The sequence below is a fragment of the Ceratotherium simum genome, chromosome 17 (assembly GCF_057802395.1).
Source record: "Ceratotherium simum simum isolate JZ-2026a chromosome 17, ASM5780239v1, whole genome shotgun sequence".
In the NCBI taxonomy this organism is placed as follows: Eukaryota; Metazoa; Chordata; class Mammalia; order Perissodactyla; family Rhinocerotidae; genus Ceratotherium; species Ceratotherium simum.
This window is the reverse complement of record NC_141916.1, coordinates 51106936-51125815: the sequence shown is the minus strand read 5'-3', so window position 1 is coordinate 51125815 and position 18880 is coordinate 51106936. Positions and strand designations below refer to the sequence as shown.

Genomic DNA, 18880 nt, shown 5'->3' with positions numbered 1-18880 from the left:
CACAGATCAATGGAATAGAATCGAAAGCCCAGAAATAAACCCACACATCTATGGACAGCTAATCTTTGACAAAAGAGCCAAGAACATACAATGGGGAAAAGAAAGTCTCTTCAACAAATGGTGCTGGGAAAACTGGATAGCCACATGCAAAAAAATGAAAGTAGACCCTTGCCTTACACCATGCACAAAAATTAACTCCAAATGGATTAAAGACTTGAATGTAAGACCTGAAACTATGAAACTTCTAGAAGAAAACATAGGCAGTACGCTCTTCAACATCGGTCTTAGCAACATCTTTTCAAACACCACATCTGACCGGGCAAGAGAAACAATAGAAAAAATAAACAAATGGGACTACATCAAACTAAAAAGCTTCTGCACAGCAAAGGAAACCATCAACAAAACGAAAAGACAACCTAACAATTGGGAGAAGATATTTGCAAACCATACTTCTGATAAGGGCTTAATCTCCAAAATATATAAAGAACTCATGCATCTCAACAACGAAAAAACTACCAACCCAATTAAAAAATGGGCAAAAGACCTGAACAGACATTTCTCCAAAGAAGATAAACAGATGGCCAACAGACGCATGAAAAGATGTTCAAAATCACTAACTATCAGGGAAATGCAAATCAAAACTACAATGAGATATTACCTCACGCTGGTCAGAATGGCTATAATTAACAAGACAGGAAACAACATGTGTTGGAGAGGATGGGAGAGAAGGGAACTCTCATACACTGCTGGTGGGAGTGCAAACTGGTGCAGCCACTATGGAAAACAGTATGGAAATTCCTCAAAAAAGCAAGGATAGAACTACCATATGATCCAGCTATTCCACTGTTGGGTATTTATCCAAAGAACTTGAAAACACCAATTTGCAAAGGTACATGCACCCCTGTGTTCATTGCAGCGTTATTCACAATAGCCAAGACTTGGAAGCAACCTAAGTGCCCATCAAGGGACGAATGGATAAAGAAGATGTGGTATATATACACAATGGAATACTACTCAGCCATAAGAAACGATGAAATCCAGCCATTTGTGACAACATGGATGGACATTGAGGGTATAATGCAAAGTGAAATAAGTCAGAGGGAGAAGGTCAAATACCGTATGATTTCCTTCATTAAGTAGTAGATAATAACAACAATAAACAAACACATAGAGACAGAGATTGGATTGGTGGTTACCAGAGGGGAAGGGGGGAAGGAGGAGGGTGAAAGGGATAATTCGGTACATGTGTGTGGTGATGGGTTGTAATTAGTATTTTGGTGGTGAACATGATGTAATCTATGCAGAAATAGAAGTACAATGATGTACACCAGAAATTTTTACAATGTTATAAACCAATAAAAAAAAAAAATTTATTTCCTCAGTCATATTACCTATATTTCAGGTGCTCAATAGCCACATGAGGCTCTTGGCTGTGGACCTGAACAATGCAAATACATAACATTTCTCCTATCACAGAAAGTCCTACTGGACAGTGTTGCACTAGAGTCTAGACAATTCCATTACCAATGTGAGCACCTCCTCCATTACCTCAGTTTTAGATGTTCTACTCTATCACCTCCAACTCTTTATCTTTCCAGCCCACTCCCTGTGGTGATTTATGGCCTACAAAACATTGATGCTCACTGAGATATCAAATTCAGTGACCATGCGACCTTTTCATTGTCATAAATCTCTCGTGTCTCATTTCCTATTTTACGTATCTTAGACGATTTACTAGGGTTAATAATAATAATTTCCTTATCTACAACTACAAATTCATTGCTTATCCCTTCATTCATCAGACATATCTGGAAAACCTAGTCTGGTTAAATCCAACTCTACCTACTCTAAACTTGCATAGAGGCAGCTGAATGGTCACATTTTAAGTGGTCTTATTTTATATTTTTGAATTATAACTTCCCAGCACTCATACTAATCAATATATTCTGCAAATCTCTTACAAGATTATCCCTAATTTCTCTTCCTTTCTCAATTCTCAAATTTATTCTCTCTTTCCTCAAACTCAATTGATGACCTGGTTTCTTATCATCTTGAGAAAAGAAAAGCATCAGCAGAGGATTTCCTCTGTTCCACTAACTACTTATACAAAAAACATTTTACTTCTGTATGTAAGGCAATATCATTTTCAACCATTTTTCGTGGTTAAATTGTACAAACTCTTATCTATGGTCAGTCTCCATCTGTACATTGAAATACATTCTGTCTACCTACTTAAAGAATTTTAACTTGTAATTTTCTCTCTCTGGAATCGTTATTTTTTTTTTGTTTTTTGATCTCTACTGGTTCATTCACCTTAACCTGCAAATATGATATATTTTTATCCCATTTTAAAAATAAGCCAAAAAGTTTTTTTGCTTAGCCCCCCACACACATACATACAATTACCCCTTTTCTCTAATTCTCTTAACAACAAAAGGGTTCAAAAAGCTGTCTATGCCTGCTGTTTCTTCCTACTTTTCCTGAAATCACTTTAATTGGGCTTGTTCCCTCACTATTTCTATCAAAATACTCCTAAGTCACCATTAACTTCCGCATTAACACATCCAATGGCTATTTCTCAGGATTCATTTTACTAAACCTATAAGCGGCATTTGACATAACTGATTATTCCCTTTAACTTAAAATTCTTCTACAAATTACTTTGTTCTCCAGGACTTCATTATCTTGTTTTTCTTTTTGCTTCACTATCTAGTCCTCCATCAGATTTGCTGATTTCTCCTTACCAGACTTCAAAACGCTATTGTGCCCCAGAGTTCAGTCCTTGGCCCTCTATCGTCTGCACGAGTTCTTCTAGATTCATGGCTTCAAGTAATAGCCATACATAGATGACCTCCAAATGTATGTCTTCATTTCAGCGTTTGATCTCCAGGACTATTTATCTGACTGGAGACTTGGATATTTATTTAGATATGTTACAGGATTTTCAAACTTACATCAAAAAAAAAAAAAAATGAACAACTTTTTCCCAATGGTTTCACTCTACGTTTCTCCGTCTCAGTAAATGAAAACTTCATACTTACACTTCCTCAGCCAAAAACCTAAAATCACCTTTGACTTCTCTTGCCACTCTAACATGAATTAAATCCATCAGAAAATACTGTTCATTGCAGAAAATAAGGGGACACAGGTATTAAATATGGAAGTATTGTTGATTTGGGACACAAGAAAAGAAATACTGAGTTTACATAATAGGAAGTTATATTCTCACTCTGTTCTTCAAAGACCATTCCATTCCCACATATTATGCCTATTTCAGAGAACACTTTTAAAGAGGGGCCTATATTGGATAGTACCCAGAGAATGGGTAGAATAGGAATTAATTCAAAATTATTTACAAAAAGTAATGGAAAAAAGTGAAGATTAAATCTGGACACGTCAAAGACCTAGAGAAAAGATAAAAACAGAAAAAAATGGCCACAGGGAGGAGCCAGAGGATGAATATCGGATAGAATTTATTTTGAAATGTATATTCATCCAATGAGGATAATAAAATACCCTGATTAAAATAAAGGGCTATGAAGACAGACTGATTGCTTCAAATCCCAAATCAACATTTACTTGTCCAATGACTTTGGCAAGTCACTTAACCTCTGTGCTTTATTTTTCTTGTTAATAAAATTGGTGTAATACCTACCACAAAGGTAATTAATACAAGCACATAGAAACAATAACAAATGATAGCTATCACTATTATTATATCAGAAATAAGCTTAAATTATTCTGGATGATCTTAAAAATGGAAGAAACCTATGCAATTGCTCAAGTACTTCTAGTGAAGGTTTAAACAAACCGATTCAAATGGGCACAACAAGGGCCAGCCCCAAGCCTCACCAGTAAAGTTCTATTATATGATTTTTTTCATAGCACTTATCATCATCTGAAATTATCCTGCTCTTTTCTTTCTTGGCTTCTTTGCTCACCACCCTCCACTAGAATATAACCTCAATAAGAACACAACTACTGTGTAAGTTCTGTTCACAACTTAATCCCCAGGAAATAGACTAGTGCCTGGGACACACACAGTGGTCAACAAAAATATGTTCAGATAACTGATTAATTGTCCTTGCAATGTAAATTTTGTAGTGATTTTATTAGGACACTTTATGTCCCAATATACTGTGACATGAATCCTCAGTTCAAATACACTTGATCAATTCACTTTTCTTGGTCACATCATACTCTTTCAAATTTTCATAGCTTTGTTCAGATATTTGCCCTGCCTGATAAACATTCCCCTTTCCTCTCTCTCTTTATGCAATCTTTGTCTTTCCTTCAAATCTTAAGTCAAGTCTTACATATTCTATTTGATTATTATTATTGTTATTATTTGTGTGTGTGGGCTTGTGTGAGGAAGATCAGCCCTGAGCTAACATCCATGCCAATACTCCTCTTTTTGCCGAGGAAGACTGGCCCTGGGCTAACATCTATGCCCATCTTCCTCCACCTTATATGGGAGGCCGCCACAGCATGGCCTGACAAGCGGTGCTTCGGTGCACGCCCGGGATCCGAACCAGGGCTGCCAGCAGTGGAGCGCCCGCACTTAACCGCTACGCCACGGGCCGGCCCCCCATTTGATTATTATTTAACTTTTTTACTTACAGATATTTTGTAAGCATGTGCATGATAAACTTCTCAGTGTTATGGATGCAGTCTAACACATTTTTTTCCTTCATTTTCTCTACTATGTGTAACAAAATGCTCTGCCACAGTTGTTATCTGATAATTATTCATTGTTTGGTTCATTAACTTTTAATAAAATGCATTCTGCTTTTCAATCCACATGTTTAAGCTTTCTGAAAATTTAAGAAAAATATTAATTATCCTTTTTTTCATGACAGGAAATCCTAGTCTTTTCCAAAGATAAACAATATTTAATACATATGTAGAAGGCTAGTAAGTCAAAGGTGAACCAAAAATTTTAATGCACAGGACTGAGAGAGGGAACAAGCTATCACCTATAAATGCATCTAAGGGTTAGCTTAAAGGTGATGTACATTAAGAAGTCTGTAAAAAGGTATGACCAGCTGCAAAATATTCACTTCCTTTATATTTTTTCAGTTTAGAGACATTGTTATAACACTCGCAGTATCAACATCATTCTCTTTTACACATCCACTAGCCATCATTATATATTGATCAGTCTTATCCACAATGCTATGGATTCCACTAAGTTCCTTTGTTTTTGCACCTATGCCTTGTCATTGTGATCCTAGTATATTTTACTCATTCTTCAGCTATAAACACAGATAATAGAATCTGGCCAATACCTAAATTTGCAAGACGCCATTATGTAGTGGAAAGAACTTGGAAAACTAAGTAGATGGTGCTGCTTTTTATAAGTATGATCATAGAAAAGTCCCCAAATTCCTTAAACTTCTCTTTCTACATGTGTAATATTAGGATCAAAATTCCCATTGTACCTATATTCCTTCATTCACCAAATATCTATTGGATGGTAACAGTATGTCAGTCACTATTTTAGAACCGTGGAGTACATTCTCGTGGGGATACATGACAAAAATGTATATATTTAAGAAGCCTCTGTGTGTCAGATAGTGATAAGTGCAATGGAAAAAAATGAAGCAAGAAAGAGGGACAAGAGTGTGTGTGTGTGGTGGGTGGGAGAAGTTGTTCTAAATACTAAAAAATAAAGGATAGCTAAAATCTAAGCCTCTGTGTTCCATAAGGACTAGTACCATGACTAACTTGCTCCATGAATATTCACCACCAATTTCAGCGTCTGAAACATATTCAATTAATAAAATATTTGCTTTAAAAGAGATAATTTATGTGAAAGTGCCTCTTGATCTCTAAAATACTAAAGAAATAAAGATTTTTACTCCAAGTTCAAACTCATCTGGATATTTGGAACAAAGGACTTTTTCAACTCTTCTTTCCTAGGCCAAGAAAAAAGAGAGTAATAAAATATGCAAGCAGAAATAAAATGTCAATGATAGACCTTGTAGGGTGATTAAGAGTTATCTAGCAAAGCCTCTGGATTTTGGAAAAGGAAAAAGAAAAGTTTGTAATATTTATCTCTTTTTCCTGCAGTTCTCTGCATAATTTTTGCTGAGTAACTCAGCTTGTATTTATAGATTATGTAGAGGGAGAAAACAGAATTAAGACTAATATTATCAGGGGCTTCTTTGACCTGAGAGTCTGTTCTCATCCAGTATATTTCTCACACTGCAAGGTCATGTTTGGGGGATAAAAATAATGGCCAATATATTTTTATGGAACATAGTTCTTGATATAAGACTCTCAGCCTGTGGCTAAAATAATCAACGATCCAAAAACCAATGATGTATTACAAATATCAAGGAGAAAGAACCAAAGGAAAATCCAGAGGCTGAGATATAGGAAAAGAAAATCATCTGAGACTTAGTGTTACCCATTTCAAGTTTACCTACTTCTGGAGTTAAATGTACAGTTTTAAGAATTAATGAATCAAGAAGTAAGCCTGGCATATACCTGGTGGTTTGCAAGAAGAATAAATGGGATATTTTTATAATTTAACCAATTGCCCAAGACCTAGAGATGTGGAAATCTGAACAAAGCAAGCTAATTGTTATATTTCAGACCTTATTAAAGTTTCTGTTAATTGAACAAGAAAATGTTGACAATAATTATAAGGCTTCCGAATGTCCATGGATCTTGCATTTAGGTATTTGATTTAACTTCACTATAAATTTTCAGAAGTTACTTATTTGGTTACTAAGAGAACAGAATAAAGCTTTCTTTAAAAAAAAGTCCCTTGAACTGTACCCTCCACACTCTTTTCTCTCTGTCACTTAGTCACAATTATTTTTCAGTGTTTCAATATATTTTACAAAAACACTAAAGTAAGGCAGCGACAGAAAGGACACGGAAGATAGGAGTTAAGGAGAAAGAAAAACCTTGGGCTTGGTATGCGAGTAAACGTGGGCAATGGAAGAGAGAGAGAGTCAAACTCTCAGGCTGTGCTGGAAGGTTGAGGCTGTCATGCACTGTCAGGAAGGGTGAAGAGTCGCTTTGGCTGAAGAAGTTACTTGAACAGAAGCAGTGGTAGATGAACGGTAGAGAAATGATCTGAATTTGCCTGGCTTGTGATTGGGAAGCACTGAATATTTTAACAGAGATAAGAAACTCAGTGACAAAAAGTGGTTTGGAGATTTAAGAAATTGGATTATTTGATTTTTAGCACATTTGACATAGAAATTTAACATTTATTTCAAGGGAGTGGGATTTTTGATTAAATATCTGTTTTTGGTAAAATTATTTAAGTCCTGCTAAGTTTGGGTTTTAAAAATCAGGCAATGCCTTTCATGCTTGTTTTGTTTATACTTGACCTCATTCTCAAAATAATTTGGGGTGTGCAGTGAAAGAAATTTTAAAATAAAAGATTGGTTTAAGTGAATTGACAAAGAATTCAAAGTGAAGGAGATAACAGCGAGGAAAAAAAAATATGTGCAAGAGATGCCAAAGGGAAAGTTAGTAAACAAAATACTTGTCACAAGATCTTATGTAATTACTACATTGAAAAATAAAATTTTCAATATAGTCTAACATTCTACTAACTAAAGGAAAAATAGAAATTAGATCATTTATAAGATAAATGCCTACTTGGTTACTTAGAAGAAGGGAAGCTTTTCTGGCCGTGAAAGTTTAACAAAACCATCTGCTACAAAACTATATAAGAGAAACCCTAATGATAAAATAGACAACGCTCTCACCAATATTCCTACAACAAATACAGCAGGAGCTTTCTACGGCTGTTCTTATAACTACCTGCAATGTAAGCTAAAATAACAATTTAAAAGCCCATTTCATAAAGGTAAATGTGTGAAATACTTATTATATTGTGATGCAAAGGGCACTAGAATATCATCCCTTCCTCAAATAGGTCTTCATCTAAATACCACTATACTTGGAATTACGTGAGTTCATTGAATTAAGATTTTTCCATTCCTGGAAATTCGTTTTGAAGTGCAAACATCACTTGAGCACAATACATCAAGTCACTAATTGTGTTATTTCACTTTGATTGTTTTCCTTCTATGCCTAAACCTAAGCAATATGAAGGCTGCCTCATTCGAAGTCCTTGAATTTTTGAAAAATTTGATTGGCAAGAGATGCAAGAATTTGGATGAATTCTAAGTCATAATCAGGAACGGTCCCTTCTAACCCAAGACCATGAAACATCTAATCTAGCCCATATTCGATCAAATTATATTAGACTTGCTCCTCACAGTGAGACAGACAATACATATATCTACTAGTATTTTATCCATGAATTTTCATGAGAAATTAGTTTATTTAAACAATATGATTTAGGCTCTGCTAAGGTTAAGATGAAGCAGGAACTTTTTTGTTCTTTGAAAGGATACACATGATGGAATATTGCTTAATTCAGAGTTGAAGATAAGGAAACAGGAAACAAATGCCATATCTACTCCTTTACCACAAGTTATTATTTTTGTGTTTGTATGTTCAAGGACCATGTATCTTCGAACAGCTGTGAAACAGCTTCCTGGAAAGAAAAAAAAAAAATACACTTGCTCCAACTCATATGGCTCTGCCTTACCAATGAGAGGAGCATCACAGACTGACAGACATTGAAATCATAAGAGTGGACACTACATTTTGCAAAGTAATTGAACTCTGAACTCACTTGTAGTCCAAGGAAAGCCATGCAGGATGAAGATGGATACGTCATCTTAAATATTAAAACTCGAAAACCAGCTCGCACCTCAGGTAAGAATGCTTAGAGCCAGAAATTGGAAATTAATTATCGAAATAGGTCAACCTAGTTTCCTTTTTCTACTAATGATAGCACATTTAGTTTTATTTTCCTAAATGACTTTCTTTCTCTACAGCATTTGTAGTGGTATCTACATGATATAGTAGTAACTACATGAGTAGTATCTACATAGGCTCAGATAGATTTATTTAGAATATAAACAACAAAAGATACAAGCAGGGTACACTACCTTAAGGCTTATAGAGTTCAATGCTGGAGGGAATAGAAACCAAGGGGGTAAGGGGAGAAAATGTTTTGCAATCCCATTTTCTAAGATGTCAGCACATGGGTGTGATCCTCCAGTCATTGATTATAGAAGCAATTATTTACGAGAGTGGGCACAAAACAAAGTAAACACATAAAACTTTAACAGTTAGTTATATTTTCAGTCAGAAAGAAGTCCGTTGGGGATGGGGCCATCCCCATGTGTGGAATGGGAGTGGTTTATGCTTACCATTCACGACCACCAAGGGAACAGAGGCAAGATCTGCCAATGAATATGTTTATATTGCTTGGAAAATCCTGAGAGGGCAGGAACAAGGATGACACTGCCCTAGAGCTATGCCATACTGCCAGCCCCCTGACGTCTTTATTGTATGCCCACAGTTGACCTTGCTACCCCATCTTTGTGGCGTGTGATGGCTTTGATTCTGCTGATCTTGTGCATGGGGATGGTCGTTGGGCTGGTGACTCTGGGGATTACGTGTAAGTATTGACTCATTGCCAAAGATTTGATCTGAGGAAGGCAATACCTAAGAGTCCTGGTGTATCCCACTAATCTTATTTGTCACTATTTGCCTGTTTGTCACTACTCCAATCATCCTATACGTAGCTCAAGATATTCTCAACAAAGGAGAATTCTTACCTTTCCTTCTAATAAAAATCATCTTTTAGATTTTTTTTATTAATTAAAAACTATTTTCAAGAATTTTAAACTGGGCTTTAAGATCCTCCTAAGTATGGATTCACACTTTTATAATTTTTTTTTCTCCCTGTCCTGCATATCTTAAGATCCAGCCAATCCGGATTTTTCTGTTTCACAAATAAATCCTACATTTCCTTGCCTGAAATTTTGCTCATTTTATTCCTTCTTCTGAAAATGTCCTTCTTCTGAAAATGTCCTTCTTCTCATTTTGTTTAATGAATTTATTTACTTCCATGAGGAGACAATTTATATCACACCTAATTTATAAATATTTTTCTCCTTGTAAATCTAAAAGCCCTCTAATGTCACATTATCATGTTTAGTTGTTGCTTGTTTATATATTGTTTATTTTTTCACAAGATATTTTAGAATTCATCATTCATCATCTTTTATTTACCTGAGTATCACAGTATTTGAACATAAAAGGAAATCAATATGTATGTGTTAAATGAAAGGATCTTTTGGTATTACACGAAAAACAAAATAGCAAAATTCATCTCTGTGAAATCTGTTTAGAAACCTGCATTCAAGGAAAGTCGAAATAACTGCTTTGGGCATGCAATTTGATCATGGCATTTTCTCATTTGTGACTGACTCCTTCAAATAGTTTGCTTGTTCTTTTGGATAACCCTCTGGTGCCAATTTTACATAGTTCTTAATTTGTTCTTTATACTCCCCTTTACCTTAGCCCTTTTCAGCACTCATTTACTCATGTGCATCTAGTAAACAATTCATAGATTGATAATTCTATTGAAATTAAAGTTCATTGAAAGGTCTTTACATCACCCTTATTATCCTGATTACAAATTATTATGTAATTTTTACACCTAGCTGTCAAGCAGCAAAACTACCTACGAGCTGAGAATAAAAATCTCTCAGGAACTCTGCAGCAATTAGCAAAGCGGTTCTGCCAATATCTATTAAAATCATTGGAAAAAGGGCACAATTTTGGTACGTATGGTTTGGTAACCTCTTCATCTTCTCTACCCCTGGAGTATTTCTGTGATGCTATCTGTAGGGAATCTTGAGATCTGCAGTAAACGTGGGGAAAAATTAAGCCCAATTTAGAATGAAAGGGTTCCTATGCTTGGTTTCTCCTTAAGGCCATAAGTGCAGCCCATGTGACATAAACTGGAGATATTATGGAGAAGGTTGCTATGGATTCTTCAGGCACAACTTGACATGGGAAGAGAGTAAGCAGTACTGTACTGGCATGAATGCTACTCTTGTGAAGATCACCAACCAGAACATTCTGGTAAGGAGATGTCTATGTCAAATATTTTGGAGTCAGAAGGAGAAAAATCTCAAGTGAAATATTTCACTAAAAAAATATATATTTTTTTCACGTCTCCCAGTTTGTGCTAATATGAGAACCTTATCAAACTCAGTAAAAATTACAACATTTGAGAGTAGCAAGAGGTGAAATAGGACTACGGGATTTTGAGTTCTGGTCTTATCTCTGCAACAAGTAATTTAACCTTTCTCAACTTCCTTAACTCTATTTACTAATTCATAAAAGAGTCTGAAAGTATAAAGAAACTTAATATGGTTGTAAAATATAAGTAACAATGTTATCTCAATATTACATGCCTTTTTTTTTTTTTTGTGAAGAAGATCAGCCCTGAGCTAACATCCTTGCTAATCCTCCTCTTTTTGCTGAGGAAGACCGGCTCTGAGCTAACATCTATTGCCAATCCTCCTCCTTTTTTTCCCCAAAGCCCCAGTAGATAGTTGTATGTCATAGTTGCACACCCTTCTAGTTGCTGTATGTGGGACGCGGCCTCAGCATGGCGAGAAGCGGTGCGTAGGTGCGCGCCTGGGATCCGAAGCCGGGCTGCCAGCAGAGGAGCGCGCGTACTTAACCACTAAGCCACGGGGCCGGCCCTATGACACGCCTTCTTAGTCCTACTAAATTGTTGACAACTTGAACAAACAGTGATGCAAACTTCATCTTTTCATAGGGTCTCCCAAATATAATTTTGGAAGCAATCTCATTTGCACAACACACAAGATTTCAGTTGAAAATTTTCTATTAAACATGTCTCCTCTCCCACATTTCCCGCTCTGTTAGCTCCTAATAAAGTCTCTATTTTCAAGCAAAATACATCCACATCCATTCATATACTCTCCTCTTATTATTTAATGTAGCTTTTCTCTTCTTCATGAGTCCTGGGAGCAAGTCAGAAACCAAGCCTTCTACCTTCTCCCTCCTACCCAATAACAGGTTTATCAAAACACATTTTTTAAAAAGGCAAAAATTCTTTATAGTATTTATCCTACAATTTCTTATATAGTTATTATCCATATTTTTGTGTATTAAAAAAGAAAGCAAATGTAAGTTGGAAAAGAAGTCAGGATTTAGGCTATGTGCAGACAGAGATTCACGAGAAAAATATTCAAGTTGGTCACATTCTACAAAATTGTTATAGTTGGTCAGCAAAATTGACATACTTTCCTGAGAGCTGAAGTGCACAGTACTGGACCAGAAATGAGGACATGAGTCCAGTGACATTCGTGAGCCTTTGTGTGCTGTGTTATTCTAACTTGCTGTACCATCTACTTTCTTGTTTTGTGGGCTCAGACTCATAGAGAAGAAATTCAGATAAATAAATTAATAGTTCTTTCCAATCAGGCAAAATAACAGAGTACTCTGAAATCTCAGCTCCTGCAAAGAGATTAATTGGAGACACATTTACATGTTTTGACACTTATTACTCTAAGTTGATGCCAGATTGGAGACTTATAAGTAAAAGAGGAAGTAATGTAATTTTTGAGAAACAAAGAATAGTTGAATTTCAGGCAGAATTTCAAATAGAATATACTGCATATAGTGAAGTATATAATGAGGATGTATTTCAAAGAAAAGAACAAGAATTAACGGAATTGATGGGTGGCTCAAGCTTTAAGAAATAAGCACTGAAAAGTGACTTTCACACAATATCTCTTATGGAATGCCATTCTGTGTCTCACGTGTCTGTCAAGAAGCTCGAGTCATTTTTTATTTGCCAAGAATGCATTCTAACCCGTCTGTTTTTCTGTGAGGTATGGAAATATAAAACATTTGACCTCCTTTTAATTTTGTTACCCATAGATCGACTCATCCATTAATTCAACAAATATGTGCTGGAATTATTCTGGGACCTGAACCTATGCAGTTAATAAAACATACAAAAATCTCTAACCTCATGGAGCTTATATTCTAGTTGGAGCAATAAGCAATGGACAAAAACAAATTGGTATATAGTATAGAAGATAGGAATAGTAGATGTATGTTATTTGTAAATCCCTTTGAGAAAAACATCATATAATTCCCCTTTACCCAATCAACTGAAACAAATTAATACTTTCACATGTACGATTTGTAGGCAAGCTGAGCAATGAAACTAAAGCAAGTAGAGGTTAAATTTAGGGAATACAAATTTTCACCAATAATGTATTTCTTCTTCATTTTCCTTCTCTAGTTGTTTACCATTTATCTCATTTAAGAGACATGTATGGGACTCTATTTGGAAATCTAATCTTCAATTGATGGAAAGAGAAACACATAGAAAGATTAGAATATCAGTTACATTGTGTACAGTTTTTTTCCTGTGTCCTACAAGTATTTTTTATTCCAAAACAAGTGAGCTTGGTACAATTCTAAATATCAAATATGATTAATTAATATTAATATAGACAAATAATATAAAATTTTTTTTTGTCTAGGTTCTTACCATGAAGCTTTGTCTTTATGTTGTTACAAGAGCTGTGGAAGCCTTCTGACCATTATATTTATTTGTGGTTGTAATAGGAATACATCAAAAACAGGATTTCATCAATGCGTTGGGTTGGATTGTCCCGACAGAACTCTAATAAGGTGTGGTTGTGGGAAGACGGCTCAGTTCCTTCCAAAAATGTGTAAGTCACTGGACACTCAAAATACAAGTCACAACTAGCAATTTTTATTCCTGAGATCCTCTATCCTCTTGAGTGCAAGTTACTTAAAAGTTGGGAGCTGACTCTATACCCCACTGTGGTTATATAAGCAGCAGCTGAGTCACTTACACCCTAATCCTAAGAAGAGAACACTGGTTATAAGACAATTCTACTTTCCCTACTCTCCCATTGCTCTGCTCTTTATCTAAGGTACAATCCACCTCTATTCACGATATTTTTTCCCATTAATTTCTACCCTCAACTTTACCATTGAAACATTTTATGTGTTCTTTTTTTTTCAGCTTGATATAATTCTCTTCACATATTTTTAGAACAAAATTATCATCCTCATTATTTTATGGTTGCAAGTTATTACTTTGAGGATTCTTTTGACTTCAGTGTCATTTTACCTACTCTTACACCCAGGGATCTTCAAGAATCAGGCACATCATCATTCACAAAGTGGTTCCAATGTTCACATCATGAGGCTCCATCCTTCCACAGATAATCCAGGCAAAGGAGACAATTGCATTAAGAGTTCCTTAATGTGACTTTCCTGTCTCCAGTCTCAACATCTGTTTTTCCTCTTGTATATCAAAACTGCAATGTCTCTCCAGTTAAAATTTAAACTGATAACCGTAACTTGTACAATCTGATTATTACTTGAATTTTTAATTTATTCAACAGATATTTAAGTATTTGCTATGGGTAAGAGCCAAGGATACTGCAAGTACAAACAAGCCTCTCCATAGATCTTGGGCTTGATCTCCTGTCACTTGCTGACTCATTCACAATATTGCAGGCAAACTGGCGTTCCCTTCACTCTTTCAACAAATTAAACTTGTTTTGTTGTCTTAGGACTTTTGTACTTGCTGTATCCTTCTAGAATGCTCTACCTCCAGAACTCCATGACTGGCACCCCTTTGTGACTCAAGTCTCTGTTTAAACATCACTTCCTCAATGAGACCAACTTTAATTATTCCAACAAATTAGCTTCCCTCCACTCACATCCACTTGAGTTTATCATATCACACTGTTTTGTTTATTCACAACTCTTACTGCTTTCTGAAATTTTCTATCTATTTGTTGGCTTCTTACCAATATCCCCCAACTATAATGTAAGTTCTCCAGTAGACAGGACCTTGTCTTTGTTTACCACTCTGTCATCAGCATGTAAAACAACTTCGGCACATAATAGGTATTCCATAGATTGTTGGCAAATAAATTAGTAAATACACATTTTTTGTCTTCTTGTCGCATGCAATCTAGCAGAGAATACAGACAAATTAACAGACAATCGCAATACAGTGTGCTGTGTTATATCTGCTACCTTGTAACATAAATCCTCATTTCAAAAACATTTAATCAACTTACTTTTCCTTAAGTTCATTCCTGTCCAGCCACTTGCCTTACAGGGCTTTCCATCTCTTCTCTGTTTATCTAAATCCTACCCTTCCTTCAAGAGTAAAGTATGATCCTCTATTGAAAGATGATAAAGTCTTTCTCATAATTTCAATCCCCATTCATCTTTTGCTTTGGACTCCTATTGTACCTAGCATTTACTTGCTGCTTAATGTTATGCTGTATTAAATTGCTACCAAGCTTTTCAAACGCACGTACTTTATACCGTCAAGCAGATTGGAAGTTTCTCAGTAATCTAATGTTTTTTTTTTACTTATTTTCCCCATACTTTTTGCTTCCACTCTTCGCAACAAAATACCATACATAGAGTTTGATTGTTTGTTGTTTATTTAGCTTTCAAAGGAACTCATTCTACCTTTTCCTTTCACAGGTTTAAGCATCCTGGAAATGAATCAGAAAACATGAATTGTGCTTATTTTCATAATGGGAAAATTCACCCTACCTTATGTAAAAACAAACATTATTTAATGTGTGAGAGGAAGGCTGGCATGACAAAGATGGACGAACTACCTTAATGCAAAGAGATGAACAGGATATCACAGACACGTGCTTGATTGTATAATAAAAGATCTGGACAAAGGAATAACTAGCCATAAAATTGCTTATTTCTCCGTTTATTTCCCTTGGAGTCATCCTTACATTACCTTTCCTACCAACACCATTTAGTACCACCTTTATATATTCCTTTATACTAACTGATAACTTAGTCTCTTTTTTATACATCCAGAAGCTAGTCTGTGATTGGATAATTTGCTTCTCAGGTGTTGTGTTTCCGCTAATTTTCTTCTTCTCTTTTTTTTCTTATTGAAATTTTATTTCATTTACATATTTATTTTAGGTGAACTGACATTTTTATGATAAGAGGTATCCTTTTCTCACTTTGTTCTTTCTTTTCTTTCCTTTTTATTTTTTTATTGAGGTCATATTGGCTTATAACATCGTGTGAATTTCAGGTGTGCATTATTATATTTCAGTTTCTGTATAGACTGCATTGTGTTCACCATCAATAGTCTAGTTTTTATCCATTACCATACATGTGTGTCCTTTTATCCTTTTTGCCTCTCCCTTCCCCTTCTTCTTGTCTTTTATTCCTAATTATCTCAACATAGTATGATTCACTGCATCTTCAGAAAAAACATATAAATTTAAAACTGGAACCAGAAAGGTTAGGGCTTAATTGATTTAAGCTGGGCAAAATATCAAAGTTTGAAAACTATTCAAAATATCCAAGTTTGAAAGATAGCATAAGATAATGGAAAGAACACTAAATTTGGAGTCAGTAGAATAATTTGGATGGTGTTATCACTTACTTAAAGTGCAACCATGGACCAGTCATATAGCCTCTTTAACTTCCATTTTCTCATATTTAAAATAGGATAACACTCATCTTATGTCCTTCAGAGTTCTACAACCTAAACTAAAACTTCAGAGTATTAACTAGACCAGAAAATCCGTGAAGGCAGACACCATGACTTTCCTACTTGCTGTTCAATGCCCAGCACCAAGTGCAGTTCCTGGCTCACAGAAAACAGAAAGATATTTGCTTCTCATTGTGTGAGATGATTCATTAGGAAGCTCCACAATCAGTAAAATATTTTAGAAATATAATTTCTATTCCAAATCCACCTCTGGTCAGACCTAACAGCAGCAATTTTCTATGCAAATGAAGGAACATAAAGTTTGCAAGAAACCTGATGGAATGGAAAATGAGTAAATGCTTCCTAACAAAGCCCATAGGCTGGTAGACGGAACAGCAAGTAAAAATGCTTTATCTAGTCATTTTCCTGACAGTTCTATGCTTGGTTTTTGTCAAGCGACTCAGGAAGTATTTATAGAATATGTAGAAGGGCACCCTTTAACAAGATAACCGGCAAAAATTGCATTTCTTTCACACAGCTTCCCTGAAGGTACTCTTTTTTCATAAATTAGTGGTAATAAAATGTATGAACATGATTGTCAAACATCTCAGCTGAGGTGCTTGGTAAAACATGAAGACGTTCAAACACAAATACTTATAGTACTCATACTTATGGAAGGCTGAGGAGACACAGAGACCCCCTCGTTTTTAACAAGCACCCCCATTATTCTAATACAAATAATCTTGAATACATTTTGGGAAGCATTACTTTAGAACTTACACCTTTATATGGCTTTTGGTAAGTTAGTTAGTCTATTTAAAACTCAGTTTCCTCATCTATGAAATGGGTTTAATATTATTACCTTACTCATAAGGTAATTGTGAGGATCATTTAATATAATTATGTAAAGCATTGAGCAGAGTATCAAGCATTTAATAAATAATCAATAAGTATGTATTACCTTTATAGCTTTGTGCACTAACACCCAAAGACACTTGAATCTTTATCTTGTTTTAGACTATCAATAAACAAGCAGATTTTGGGGTGAGAAGGAAAAATAACAGAAATACTTCAGATTCTGCTTCCTCTACAAATTCTTGAGATCTTTGCTTTTGGGGGATAGTATCATTATTTTCCTATTTTTACTTGCTTGTTTAGAGAAGCCAAATAGGAACTAATAATTCAGAAATCTGTCTAAAAATCAGCCATATCTCTGGACTTAAGTGTTTTACCTCCTCCAAATGGAAAAACATATATTTATACATCACTGGGGCACAACTAAATTTTGAAGAAGAGTATCAGTGCATGGCAAAAAGGCAATTAAAAAATGTAAACGAGGGGCTGGCCAGGTGGCGTAGTGGTTAAGTTCATGCTCTCCGCTTCACTGGCCCAGGGTTCGCAGGTTTGGATCCTGGGAGCGGACCAATGCACTGCTTGTCAAGCCATGCTGTGGCGGCGTCCCATATAAAGTAGAGGAAGATGGGCATGGATCTTAGCCCAGGGCCAATCTTCCTCAGCAAAAAGAGGAGGATTGGCAACAGATGTTAGCTCAGGGCTAATTCTCTTCACCAAAAAGAAAAAAAAAAATGTTAGCCAGTCAAACTCTGCCTATAAAGATTCTTTTTTCTGGTACTCATATTGAAAGCATCTTGCAGTATAGTTACAATATACTAACAATAGTACCTATTTCATAGAGCTGTTGTGAAAATCAAAATAATTCATGTAAAAGCCCTTTGAAACAGTACTTGGAATGTAATGAATAATAAATAACAGGTAGTGTGACTAAAAACATCAAAAGCAATACAGGTAACATATTAATCTTTTATTGGGAGAGCCCAATGCTTCCCCCACAGAAATTTATCAGAGAATATACTGTATTTGGGAAAACTAGATCTTTCTGAGCTTGATATTTAGTCCTGATAAAATTCGAGAGTACCTGGAAATTAATGACAATTCATTGAACTTCTGTTCCTGTGTTCCTGTCACTAGTCTTAATGAACATTTGGTATGCTTATGGTTTCTTGCTCTTTTTCTCCTCAAGAGAGAGATCATTCCATTGCAAAGGCTCTAGGGAATTGTCACATTATTTTTCAGATGGGAATCTCAGATCACATGAAAATCATAGGAAATATTGGAGAATTTGTTGCATATTCTCCAATTGCATCTTGAGATCCTCTCAGCCCCACCCTGTGCCTTGGGAGGCAGAACTCAAATGAACAGCATTATCTGGGCAAACTTGGCCTCTGGCTTCCAGTTAATTTAGCTATTGAGAGGTACTGGGCAGTAATCAGAAGGTGAAGAGAGGGTGGTCAGGTATTTATTCCCCTGGCTCTCTTCCTACCATGTCATGGTTTGGCAAAGTCTATATGTTCTATGTCTTAGACAATGGCCCCTGTCAGACAGACCACAAAGTTCCAATAAATACCCTCCCCTTAACCCTTCATGCCTAGGGGTGATAAC

General features: G+C 35.6%; 1 protein-coding gene across 2 annotated transcripts; it reads left to right on the top strand.

The window, feature by feature from the left end:
- Positions 1 to 8614: 8614 nt before the first annotated feature.
- Positions 8615 to 15596, top strand: CLEC1B (C-type lectin domain family 1 member B). Of its 2 annotated transcripts, XM_004438638.3 has the most exons (6): positions 8661 to 8754; positions 9407 to 9505; positions 10557 to 10676; positions 10829 to 10980; positions 13516 to 13622; positions 15433 to 15596. In XM_004438638.3, the coding sequence occupies exons 1-6, from the start codon at positions 8691 to 8693 to the stop codon at positions 15575 to 15577; spliced, it is 687 nt and encodes a 228-aa protein (XP_004438695.1). In that variant the 5' UTR covers positions 8661 to 8690; the 3' UTR covers positions 15578 to 15596. The 2 variants fall into 2 exon arrangements, with proteins under 2 accessions (XP_087298114.1, XP_004438695.1); XM_087441988.1 differs by lacking the exon at positions 9407 to 9505 and having other exon boundaries at positions 8615 to 8754.
- The last annotated feature ends 3284 nt before the right edge of the window (positions 15597 to 18880 follow it).

What these genes read in the sequence shown, in the direction of transcription:
- CLEC1B (XM_004438638.3), top strand. Translation starts at nt 8,691, where the DNA reads ATGCAGGATGAAGATGGATACGTCATCTTAAATATTAAAACTCGAAAA. An exon ending in AAAACCAGCTCGCACCTCAG is followed by an intron (nt 8,755 to 9,406) that starts GTAAGAATGCTT and finishes GTATGCCCACAG; the next exon opens with TTGACCTTGCTACCCCATCT. An exon ending in TCACCAACCAGAACATTCTG is followed by an intron (nt 10,981 to 13,515) that starts GTAAGGAGATGT and finishes TGGTTGTAATAG; the next exon opens with GAATACATCAAAAACAGGAT.